This window comes from Polistes canadensis, unplaced genomic scaffold (assembly GCF_001313835.1).
Source record: "Polistes canadensis isolate GaletaPanama2010 unplaced genomic scaffold, ASM131383v1 scaffold_82, whole genome shotgun sequence".
In the NCBI taxonomy this organism is placed as follows: domain Eukaryota; kingdom Metazoa; phylum Arthropoda; class Insecta; order Hymenoptera; family Vespidae; genus Polistes; species Polistes canadensis.
Genome location: NW_014569629.1, coordinates 549,186 through 562,498, shown reverse-complemented (window position 1 = coordinate 562,498; position 13,313 = coordinate 549,186). Strand labels below are relative to the sequence as shown.

At 41.1% G+C, this 13,313-nt stretch overlaps 1 protein-coding gene across 2 annotated transcripts in view; it reads left to right on the top strand.

The window, feature by feature from the left end:
• Window positions 1-5,056: 5,056 nt before the first annotated feature.
• LOC106786802 (slit homolog 1 protein) overlaps window positions 5,057-13,313 on the top strand; it is a 90,869-nt gene continuing 82,612 nt past the window's right edge. For both annotated transcript variants that reach the window (XM_014748578.1, XM_014748579.1), the window contains exon 1: window positions 5,057-10,260. In XM_014748578.1, coding sequence (XP_014604064.1) covers window positions 6,455-10,198 — 3,744 coding nt within the window. In that variant the 5' untranslated portion in view covers window positions 5,057-6,454 and the 3' untranslated portion in view covers window positions 10,199-10,260. The remainder of the gene's footprint in view (window positions 10,261-13,313) is intronic.

Below are 13,313 nucleotides of genomic sequence, written 5' to 3'. Positions count from 1 at the left end.
GAAGTGGTCAAATTCTCGACGTTTCATTCTTTTTTGTTCTTTTCGACAGAACCGAAAAAAAATTTCGAAACTTCTTGCTTCGTTCGTGCGGAGTAGTAAACATTGGTTCGCAGATGCAACCGACCACCCTCTCTCTCTCTCTCTCTCTCTCTTCGAATGTAACTTCGAATGAAATGAAATAAAATAAAATGGATAGAAGAAAAAAGAAAAGCTAGATTTTTACCCCGAAGGTTCGGAAAACTGGTCGTCGTACGGTAGATACGTTAACGCAGTTGCAGAGTTACCATATACGACAGACCAATAGGTAGTAGACTACGCTACGAGTTTTCGTGAAATAGATGTTTTTATTTGCCGATGCGGGTAAATAGCCGTACACGTACTTCTTACTCACTACTCTCAACAAATACCCTACGACAAACATAAAATGCATTAGACCAGAATTTTTCCTTTTTTTCTCTCTTTTTTCCTTTTTTTGCTTCTTATCAAGTTAACCGAGTTAGTGATCATCGGGCCATCTCTTTCTCGTGATTTCTTCTTTTTTTTTTTTTTCTTTATTCAAACTAAACCAACGTAACATCTTCGTAACGAGATCTTCCTTCCTGATTTTTATTCGTTACTTTTTTCTCTTCAATTAATTATTCTACCGATTAGAGTCTGACACGTTGAAAATTATTTTCAAAGTGTATTCAAATACTACTAATACAAATTATTATAGTTATTTGACAAATAAATCGTATCTCGGTGTTCATTTTTTATTTTTCTTTACAGATATCCTGTTTTTATTCATAAATTTACATAACGATAGGAAACTTTTAAAATGATACACGTGTATTACGTGGATTCGGAAAAAAAGTAAGGAAAAATCAAACAATAAGATATTACCGATATATCACGTAATTTTTCGATTGGTGTTGTTCCTTTTTTACGAAATTATTCTCTCTCGCGAGAGAATGGGAGAAAAAAGTAGAGAAAGAAGTTTCAGGACAAATTCTTTTATAAAGGATTTCGGTAACCGGATATTTTTATACGTTCGATTATCCTACTTACTTCTCTAAAAGGAACTTTTTAAAAACTGCAATCGCGGAAAAACGTTGACGTTTAAAAATCGCAAAGCAAATCGATTCGTTTGATCCCTTCTGTCATTTAATCACCGACCACCACTATTACCCATCTGTACACCATGAATCCTGACTCCTCCTTCTCGCCGATCTCTCCGACGAGAGCCAATTAATCCCCACCCCCACCCCATTAAATTCTTACTCCTACATTTAATTAAAACTTCTTTTTTTCTCTTTCTCTCTCTCTCTCTCTTGCTTCGCTATTTCTAACCGGCCAACAGCAGCCTCAGGATCTTCTCGCCAACCGTTGGTGGCTACGAACAAAAAAAAAGAAAAAGAAAAAGAATTAGCAAAAGAGACATGACTTCTTCATGCGAAACTAAAACTGCGAATTTATTTGACCAGGATATTTTCTATTTTTATTTTTTTCTTCGTTTCTTTTTTTTCTTTTCTGTGCTTAAGAAAGAAATATTTTAAACGGTTTATAATTAAAACTTGAACGGTACCGCGGTCCCGCGTAAAATTAACTACGAATTTTTTATTTTTTTTTTGTTTTGTTTAAAGAAATAAAATATGTTTAGAAGTATTTATATTTGTGCAATGTTAATGTTATAATTAAAAACGTTCGAAAAGTTAGAAAAGCACGTTTGAAACTGTTATAACTGTTTGAATTAGACATGAATAATATTAATTTAATTCGTGTCCAACGAAATATATATTACGATGATAAACAAGAAAATTAATATGCAAATAAAATAAAGTTAAATAAACATGTTTTGTATCAAATGTAAGTTAAGGGTTATTCAAGTTTACGAAAAGAATGGAAAAAGAAAGAAAGAGACTATCGGGTTTTAGAAATGGTTAAGGATTTATGATAGAAAAGCTGAAGTAAATCGAACCTTTGGTAAAAGTCGAAGGATCTTAAAGTCTCGAAGGAGAATGTACTACGAGAGAGTGACTGGAGACTCTCGAAAAGTCTCTCTCAGTAATCCCCTTCACGTGAAAGTCATGAAATTTTAGCGATACTCGAAGACGACGTGTATCTCTTTCTACTTCTTTTTCCCCTCCCCCCACCCCCCTTTTTCATTTTTTTTCTTTCTCTTATTCGGCCTGTCTTTTTCTCTTTTCTTTCCTATTGCAAAAATAACGCGACCGATAGCACGTTATCCAACCTAAGGAATATCTTATCTCGATAAAAAACATTTCTACGCTGCTGCTGTTGCTGCTGCTCCTTCTACCTGCTTTATTTATGATCCTTAAACAACGAAGTATCACCGGGCGCAAAGATTAAATGATGTACGGTCGAAACGTTACTACATTATGGATGAGAACGAGAAGGATGCTGCTGCAGGAGGCCGAACCCCCCTCTAACATTGGATGAACTTCTTCTTTTTCCTCCTCCCGCCCTCTCCACCCTTTCTCTCTCTCTTCTCTCTCTCTCTCTCTCTCTCTCTCTCTCTCTCTCATTCATCCAGTTATAATATATTTATTTGTCGACGATAATTCACAATTTTCCTGTCGGACTAACTCCGCTCCGGTTTGGTAAGTAGGTATCGTGACCAAGAGTAGAAAGAAACATTTCTTCTACTCACGCACCCTATCCCCTCCTTCCCCCCCCACCCACCGCTTCTCTCTCATACTCTCTCACTCTTTCTTTCTCTCTCTCTCTCAATTTCTTTTTATTTATTTTTTCGTTTTGGTCGCGCATCTCTTACGTAGAGATTCATAATTCTCGTAGCGTTTCCCTTTGAAATACTTCACGGAGGAGGGATTCTCCTCCGAGTCGAAAGTTGCTCCCTTTACGTCCATGATGTGTCCCTTCTTCCCTGCTAAGAAATCTTCTTCTTCTTCTTTTTCTTCTTTCTTACCATCGTCCCGACGCAACTCCCCACAAAATTCAACGTTCGTTAAAGAACGCGCAGAGAATTTCTTCCCTACGTTTCTTTCTTTCTTCAATATATTTTCTTTTCCCCTTTTCTACTTCTTTTTCTTTTTTCTTTTTTGTTCTTTCCTTTCTTTCTTTTGTCTAATCTATGAGGGATGACAAGATACTAATTCTCTCCCATTCTCGTTCGTTTAAAAGTTAATCGAATGGGCATTCTTTTATGAGGAATAGCAGTATTCTTAGAAATAGAATTAGATGGAACAAAAAAAATAAAAACGATAGCGGAAGGGTTTGGTCTCCTTTCGGAATGAAAATAAAGAAAGAGAAAGATATAAGATTCGTGGTTGTTCGTGCAAAGTTCGACAGTCGAAACGCGATGTAAGATTCCAATTTCCCCTCACCTCTTCTTCCTTCTTCTTCTTATTCTTTTTCTTCTCCTTTTCTCAACGTCGCATCGTCGTCTCAAAGGTATCCCCCTTTTGCAAGGAGGGAAAGATTTATTCTGTCTCTTTCTATCTAACGTACAAGCGTCGACTGCGTAAGTAGTACGAGAAAAGGGCTACCCGCTCAGGAATGAAGAAAGAAAAGAGGAATAAAAGAAGAAGGAAAGAAAAGAGTAAGAAGGTCTGAGAGACAGGTGCATCCTTCTCGACGCAAGGTGTGAGAGATCGCACCCATCTTCCATCTCTTTCTTTCTTTCTTTATTTCTTTTTCTTGCTCGCTTTCCTTTTATTTTTTCTTCTTTTTTTTTCCATCCTTCTTTCTGTCTCTCTCTCTCTCTCTCTTTCTGTTTCACTCTCTCTCTCTTTCTTCTTCGTCGCTCATATTCTTCGTTCTTTATCCCCCCCCGTATTACCATACCTCTGAATATTCTAATTATCTGCTCTATTAAAATACATACCGCGCGATGACACTATCTATTCTAATTATCTCTACCTCATCGTTACTCATTTTCTTTCTCCGATCATTCCGAGTACGGTCGTCTATTTTTCCTTTTTCCCTTCATTTTTTGGTCTCTTTTTTCATTCTGTAATCTTATTTATTTGCATTATTCAACATATAGTCTTGGTACAAAAGTTCGGTATATCTGTTGCAGACAAAAATGTGGATTCGTGTTGTCGTCGTAAAAATTATTATTACAAAATATCGGATAGTTCGTCATAAAAAAATAATAAAAAAATCTTCTCTCTCTGTCTCTCTCGTTAATATTTTGTATGCATTTTTATGAATTCAGTTCGCTGCAACGCTGTAGTCCCACAAGGAACGTACGAGTTTGTTAGAATCATTATATAAAAACAAAAAAAAACAAAGAAAAGAAAAAAAGTATCAAATAATTCAGCGTACAATTGTCTTGTAAAAAAAAAAAAGAAAACAAATATGATATAATAAATCTCTCTTTAGAGTTCTTTCATTTTCTTAAACCTTTTAACTTTTTCGCTATATTATGTACTTAATTTTCTGCGATAATAATTACACAAAGGAAATACACAAGTGTCGTTAGTTAAGATTATTATCAATGGAATCACAGATAATTTATTATAAAAAAGTTTGTTATATAAAGAAAAAAAAAAATAAATAAAATACATTATCTTCGTCTATCTCTTTAACTTCGTCTCTCGCAACGATTTTAGTTGCACATTTATGCACTCGATTTAGTAATCACTCGTGTGTCGCGCACTAAGATTATTAACAGAGAGAGAAAAACAAAATAAATAATAATTTATTATACAAAATTTATTATATACAAAAATAGAAAACGAACACAAAAATATATTATCTATCTCCCTCTTCCTCTCTCTCTCTCTCTCTCTCTTTTTCCAACCTTTTAGGTGTACTTCTATGCACTCACAAGTTTTCTGCAGTAGTAGTCACACGAAAAAGGGACATCACGAAAAGGGACACGCGAGTGTCGTGCGCCTGTGTGTTAGTGCTGCCACTCAGTGGTAGGGGAAGCAACGATTGGACGCCAGCACCAGCACCACCACCACCACCACCACTACCTACCAGCACCATAACCACCACCACCACCACCACCACCATCACCACCACCACCAACGCCACCGCCGCCGGTTCTGCAGCCGCCGTTTTTGCCGCCGACGACGCCGTTCTGCTCTCCTCGCCAAGTTAGAAGCCGATGAGATCCATCTCGTCAGTTGCGCGGCGGACAGCGTTCAGTGTGTTGCGCTTCGCGAGTGATGCACCTGCATTAGGTGATTGCTAACTTTATTTCCTATCTTCTCAATCTATCTATCTATCTATCTCTATCTATCTATCTTTATCTCTGTTTATTTTAATTTAACGATTAATTTTAACTCGTCGATATACGATGTGACTGTTTTCCGCGACAAGTTTATTTTCAAATTTGAAAATAATATCAGAGAAAAGATTAATTGGAAAATTTATCGAGATAATAAAAAGTTGATAAAAGAATAAGAAGAATAAGAAGAAGTAAGGAGAAAATAAAAATGTTTATAATGGTGTATGTGAAAGATTATTTCGTTGGACCGTTATTAAATAGAAAAGAGGGACAAGAATAAAGCTACGTTGGCAGCTTAGTAGTGTAGAAAAAATATAGTTTATAAAATAGAAAAGAAGAGGAAGAAGAAGAAGAAAGAAAAAAAAAGGGAAAAAAAGAGAAAAGATAGAGAAAAATCTCTATTATAAAAGAGTAGGTGGATGATGTGATACTACTAACAAAGGGAGAAGAAGAACAAGAAGCATAGGGATCGTTCGTTAGTTCCGATCGAGCAAGAACTCTTTTTATCGTGTGTTTTTCTTCTTGTTATTTTTTTTTTTTTCCTTCCGCGCGTGATTTTACAACGACGACGCGCCGGTTGGGAAGCAAGCAGCGAATGGATCGGTTGCGGTGAGGAGGAGGAGGAGGAGGTGAAGGAGAAGGAGGAGGAGGAGGAGAAGAAGGAGGTGGAGGAGATTGGTGACCCACGGGAGGAATAGTAGCTAGCTAGCTAGCTAACTAGCACTCTCTCTTTTTCTCTTCTCCCGTTCATTTTCTTTGAATACTTGAGATAGAATAAGAGCGTATATATACACACACACACGAGCAAGTGCGATCCACCGGAAGTGTAAACAATCTGAACGGTAGGCACTGGCACGCCTGGGCGCATCTTGCCTCGCCTAGTATCTCGTCCTCGTCGTTATAGTAATAATAATAGTAGTAGTAGTAGTAAATAGTACCAGTTGGAAGTTAAGGTTGCGTCGTCGTGCACGGTGCATGGGCGTTCGCGCGTTCACGAACGGAGGAGGAGGAAGAAGAAGAAGAAAAGAAGAGGAGGAGAGGAGAGCCTCGGCTCGAACATGACTCGGTCGGCGATCCTCGTCGTCGTCGTGTGATGAGACGAGGAGTGCCCGGTGGAGAGGGCAGGGAGTACGACATCGGTACCGACCTACGAGGAGGAGGAGGAGGAGGAGGAAGAATAAGAATAAGAAGTGGAGGAAGGGAAAGGGATAAAAAGCGAAAGACGGAAATAGTGGAGGAGAAGGGGTCGCTAAGATGCGTCGAAGAACTCAGGGCTGCTACAAGCAGCATTTCTACAAGAACAATAAGAAGAAAAATGACCACCCTTACTATTATCTCTTGCTGGTCATAGTACTTTGCTGCCAGCGGTACAACCACGTGCTCGCCGTGACCAGCGAGCTGCCGCCTAGACTCGACATTCCCGAGTATTGTTCTTGGGATTCAAGGCAGGACGGAACTCTTACTTGCATTCATCGCTATCCAAGCAACGATTCCTTCCGCACTAACTTTTCTCAAGCAACGAGCGAATACGTGACCTCGGTTAACGTTATATGCGAGGACACCGAGCCCGAGTCGATGTTCGATCCCGCCCTCGAGGGCGGCGTCCTCAACGTCGACGGTCTTTTACATTTATGGCGACTACGTTCGTTAAAATTAATCGGTTGCAAGTTAACCCATTGGCCGGCCAAGATTCTCGGTGGTTTGAGAGATTTAAGAAATCTTACGGTGAGAACGTCGATCGGACGAAAGACTAAATATAGTTTGGAATTGGAAAGTGGGGCCTTCGATTCAACACCGCAGATCGAGAAGATGGATCTTTCGTCGAATAATATTTGGCAAATACCGGAATATCTGTTTTGTCCGTTGACGAATCTTGTAACGCTCAATGTCTCTTGGAATACGTTGAAGGATATCGCTGAATTGGGATTTAGGGATGTCAACGAGAGATACTCGAACCGTCAACACGAATCAACACCCACGCCATTTCCTTGCTCCCTTGACATGCAGTCATTGGATGCTTCGAACAATCAAATATCCGTACTGCCAGCCTACGGTTTCTCCTCGCTGAAACGTCTAAGGATTCTCAACCTGTCGAATAACGCGATCTCCATGGTGGCAGACGAAGCGCTTCACGGATTGAGATCTCTCGAGACCTTCGATCTGTCCGGCAACCGAATAGTAGCTCTACCGACGGATATGTTCCGGGACGCTACCAAATCCCTGAAGGAGTTGAGATTGCAAAATAATTCTATCAGCGCGCTATCGCCGGGTCTCGTAGCCGATATGAATCAGCTCGTTGCTCTGGACTTGTCGAGAAACGTATTGACGAGTACCTGGCTCAATTCGGCAACCTTCTCGGGCTTGATTCGTTTGGTTCTCTTGAACCTTTCTCACAATCGAATCACCAGGCTCGATCCGGAACTATTCAAAGACCTTTACACGTTACAAATCTTAAATCTACAGCACAACGAAATCGAAACGATACCTGCCGATACATTTTCACCTATGAGCAACCTTCACACCCTCGAACTCACGCACAATCGGTTGACCTACTTGGACGCTTATTCCCTCAACGGCTTATATGCTCTCTCACTTCTTGCATTGGATTCAAATATGCTCGAGGGAATACATCCTGACGCTTTCAGGAACTGTTCGAGCATGCAGGATCTTAATCTCTCGGGTAACAACTTGGACAACGTGCCGGTCGCGGTAAAGGACATGCGGATGCTGAAGACCCTCGATCTCGGTGAAAATCAAATTAGAAGTCTCAGTAAGCCTGGCTTCCGCGGTATGTCGAGTCTCTACGGGTTGAGAATGATCGGGAACGAGATCACGAATGTCACGTGCGAGGATCTTACGGAACTACCGGCCCTGCAAATCCTAAATTTGGCCAGAAATAGAATCGAGTTCGTTGAGGACGGCGTGTTCTCCGCGAATCCAGCCTTACAAGCGATACGACTCGACAGCAACTTATTGCAGGACGTGTCCTCGATTTTCGCGGGTGCGCCGGGTCTCCTGTGGCTTAACATGTCCGACAACATGATCGCGAACTTCGACTACAAGTATTTGCCGGAGAAATTACAGTGGATGGATCTACATAAGAATTTTATCTCGGACCTGGGAATCGCGCCACCGGGTATGAGACTGCAAACGCTCGACGTCTCCTTCAACCAACTTACGAGGATATATTCGAGTTCCATACCGGATTCCATCGAGTTGCTCTTCGTCAACGACAATCTCATACATACGGTCGAGCCTCAGACCTTTTTCGGTAAGACCAATTTGACCCGAGTCGATCTCTATGCGAATCAAATCGTCAAGATGAATCTCTCGGCTCTCCAATTAACTCAAGTACCCGAAACCCGGCAACTTCCCGAATTTTACATCGGTGGTAATCCGTTTATATGCGACTGCACGACCGAATGGTTGCAGCGAATCAATACCTTGTCGTTGAGACAACATCCCCGAGTGATGGATCTCGAGTCGGTTTATTGCCGATTACCGTACGATCGTCGCAAGTCGTTCATACCGTTGCTCGAGGCGAAACCTTCGCAATTTCTCTGCACGTACAAGGCACATTGCTTCGCGCTCTGTCATTGTTGCGATTTCGACGCTTGCGATTGCGAGATGACGTGCCCAACGAATTGCACGTGCTACCACGATCAGTCTTGGTCCGCGAACGTCGTAGATTGTTCGAGCTCGGGTTACAAAACTCTACCCGGTCGATTGCCAATGGATGCAACGGAAGTCTACCTCGATGGTAACAACTTTGGCGAGTTAAATTCCCACTCGTTCATCGGCCGTAAGAATCTCGAGATATTGTACGCGAACGACAGCAACATAATCGCGATCCGTAACCACACGTTCAGCGGACTGAAGAGATTGCTGGTGCTCCATCTGGAAAACAACAAGATAAGCGTGCTCAACGGCGTTGAATTGATGCCGTTGGAGAATCTAAAGGAACTCTACCTGCAGAACAACCTTCTAACGTATATCGACAACGGTACGTTCCTGCCGTTACGTCAGTTGGAAGTCCTCAGATTGGAAAGGAATCGTCTCGGTACATTTGCCCTGTGGCAACTCGGTCAGAATCCCTATCTCGTGGACGTAGGTTTATCGAGCAATCCCTGGAGCTGCGAGTGTTCTTATTTGGAGCGTGCTCGCGAGTGGATGTCACGGAATCGCGAGAAGATCGTCGACTGGCCGAGCGTTAGCTGTTCTCTCGGTATACCGATTACATTGCCGGCGAACGGATCGGCCGTAAATTGCGCGGCATTAACCGGCGGTGGGACTAACACGGCGATCGAGACCCGACCGCTCGAGGCTTATCTGCCCCTATTACTGGCCAGCGCTTTGTTGATCTTCGCCATGGTGGCTTTAGTCTGCGGGGCTTTCAGACACCGGCGTACTCTGAGGACATGGGCTGCCAGTAGATGCGGACTACGTGCTTGTTACAAGACCGCGGCTTTCGAGGATCAGGAGAAGCCCTTCGACGCGTATATCTCCTATTCGGCGGTGGACGAGGCCTTCGTCTCGACGATACTCGTGCCCGGTCTCGAGAGCTCTTATCGATTGTGCCTACACTATCGAGATCTCGGTGCTGGGAGCAACGTCGCCGATGCCGTCGCCGAGGCAGCCGACTCCTCGCGGCGCACCATTCTCGTATTATCGAAGAACTTTTTGCGCGGCGAGTGGGCGAGATTCGAATTCAAGGCGGCCCTGAGGGACGCCCTCAAAGGGAAGGGTCGCTCGGTGATATTACTCCTCGTGGGCGGTGTTTGCCAGCGCGATCTCGACGCCGATCTCAAAAAGAGAATCTCCTCGCACACCGTCCTGGTATGGGGAGACAAGATGTTTTGGGAGAAGCTAAGGTTCGCCATGCCGGACGTCTCTTTGCTTTCTGTTTTGGAGAGACCCCTGCCGTTACCGCCCCCGCCCCCGCCGCCGCCCCTACCACTGCCACACATACTGCCCTCGGCGCACCATCAATGGACGTAGACCCGTCGCCGCCACCGTTGCCGCCACCGTTGCCGCCACCACCGTCGTCCTCCTTCTCTTAGGTAAGCTCTCTCCACCCACCCTCCCTTTCATACCCCCTCATATCCCTTCTCTCTTCCTCGGAAATACCCACGAATTACGATTTGCGATTGACTGTGCGAAAGACAGACAGAGAGAGAGAGAGAGAGAGAGAGAGAGAGAGAGAGAGAGAGAGAGAGAGCTTAACATTTATTTTACACTCTACTATGACAACATTAACGAATGCGACGATACTAGAAAAATCATCTAAAATAATAAAAAGAAAGAAAAGGAGAGAAAATATATTATGTATGTGATGTCTGCTAGTCAGCTTATTACAATCGCGTTTCAACTTTTGTTAACGCGCGTTCACCTGTCTTCGCATTTTCTCTTTTTCTATCTTTCTTCACAGAACATCGCACCCCGGCATAATTGTTCCGATCTAAAACGTACATCATTTATAAATGACAAGCTAACAAGATCGTAGAGCTGTGCCATTTAACATTAGGTACTAACTATACTCTGATTTAACGTCGACACATTTCGCGCCATTGTTCGATCAGTTCGAACATGAATGGGGGTGATTCCGTGACAGGGACATAACGCACGCGCGGAAACATATGGCTCGAGGAGGAACAAACTAAACGAGAATAGAAAGAATCCGGACGACAGTTGAAATATATTCTCTTTGATAGAAAATTAGAAACGTTTCGTCGGTGCGTCCACGGTACAATTACACGCTTGCGTGAGTGTACGCGTTACTCGCATTAAATTCCCCCCACCCTACCCCCTTAATCGTACTCAAAATCATCTAACGATTCGTTATAACGAAAAAGTTGCCTTTATCGAGTACCACACCAAGAGAGATTAAATACACGTGTGCGTATGTATATATGTGTATTCCGTGTGTGTTGAAAACGAGAGAGAGAGAGAGAGAGAGAGAGAGATCATTTCCGGTACGTTTTGTGCGACATTTACGTAACCATCGTCACGAAGTCATATCGAATATGTGACACGGTAGCTGGTTAAATTTTCATGAAATTCGTATACGTGTGCGAGTATGAATATGTGTGTGTGTGTGTGTGTGTGATGAGTTATATATATATATATACGTGTATGACCACTTGGTACAAGCCATGTAACAGTTCTCGAATGAAATGAATTGAAACAAATTATTTTAAAGTTAATGCAAATTCCAAATGCGTGAGAGCTCTCTCTCTCTCTCTCTCTCTATCTCTCTGCGTAGCGTATAGCGTTAACGTGATTTATTTTAAAGAAAAAGAGAGAGAGAGAGAGAGAGAGAGAGCGAGAGTGAGATTATGTGAGAGAGAAAGAGAAAAAGAGATTGCGATGAATCGATGGTGGTGTTTCCTGAGCGCCGCCCTCGCGAACAAAATTTTTCTTTGAAAATATAACGCGTGTACAAATATGTTGTACATACATAATATGTGTACAAGCGAACGAACGAACGAACGAACGAACAAGCGAGCGTGCGAGTAAATGAACAAACGAACCTACGAACGAACGAACGAACGTTATATATACATATATACAACACACCATAGATAAAATCCTTCTGTTTGCTCTCTCGAGATCGACAGGTTTCCTCGAGTGTTGTTCATTCTTAACAAACTCCCCCTTACACCACCATACCCCCGATTCATCTTTGACCGAACTACCGAGAAAGAGTTCGGAAATTATAAATAAAATATTCTGCGATAGGTGCAATTTGTTGTAAGAAAGAATTACGAACATTGTATATACAATTCTGTACATATGAAAGAGAGAAAAAAAGAAAAAAGAAAAAAAAAAAAGAAAAAAAAAAAAGAAGAAAAATCAAGAACACGCTATTGTGTAAAATAATAATTTATTCGTTATTTCATAAAAAAAATCTACCTGTGTTATTATTTATTTTCTATACATTCATCAATCTTCTTCCGGTCACAATCTCTCCTCTCTCCCATGCATATCTCATCCTTTTCCTATTTCAGCCTTAAATCTTTTTTTTTTTTCTTTTGATTCCACTTTAAAAAGTTCATTCATTCGGATATATTATAAGTTTAATAATATCTAGATATCTATAGTAGAAAAAAAAAAAAAAACAGAAAAAAGTTATTTAAAGTGTTTATGTTAACTTTCTTCGAGTTATTTGAGTATATTCTTGAAAGAAAAGTCGAATTTTTGTTTAAATCGATTCGCGAGATATTAAAAGATAATCTTCGGGACGCGAACGAACGAACTAATAAGAGGAAACGATCAAGTAAAGTGTAAAGTAAAGTAAAGTAAAGGTAAAGAAAAGAAAATAAAATAAAAGGAAAAATAAAAATAAAATGGAAATAATCGAGTTTGAAAGTGGTAGGCGTGTAGGATCTTTTAGAAAGGACTTTAACTCTTAAGTCTCGAGTGGGTATATCGGGGTGACGCGGCAGGGGTTTGTAGAAAAGTAGATGGGTTGAGGATAAGGGTGTGGGGGGGGGTGATAAGGGAGATGGGTAAGGGGTGAGTGGACGAGGTGAGCATTGTTCCCAAGTAAAACGTTCTTTCGCGGTCGCAAAGCTTTTTATATCATCGTTAGCTTGCTGCATTTGTTGAAGGCTTTCGTTCTGTTACTCTTCTGAAACACCTCTCTATACCTGTATATAACGGGTGAGACATTTAAAACGTGCTACCGGAATAATTCAATTGTTATCGGAGATTAATAAGAAAAAATACGTTTCGATGAAAATTACTCGGTTTCGAGTTTAAACATAATCCCGTGTTACGCCAGTGAATATTTATTTTATTTTATTATCTACAAAATAAAATCATATAAATAAGGAGAATAATATAGGAAAAAATACGGAGCAACTCGACTGTATGCATTTTTTAAAACACCCTATTGGATTGTGCATAGAAAAAATCATACATCATTTTATATTTTATTTAAAAAAGAAAAATAAAGTTAGCCATATTGTGTTCATCAGAAAAAGAAAAAGAAATAACAAGGAATCATCGAAACCGAGTTAATTTCGATTGACACATTTTTTTTTCTATCACCAATTATAATCGATTTATTCAGTTGGTCCGTTTTAAATGCCCTACCCGATATATATATATA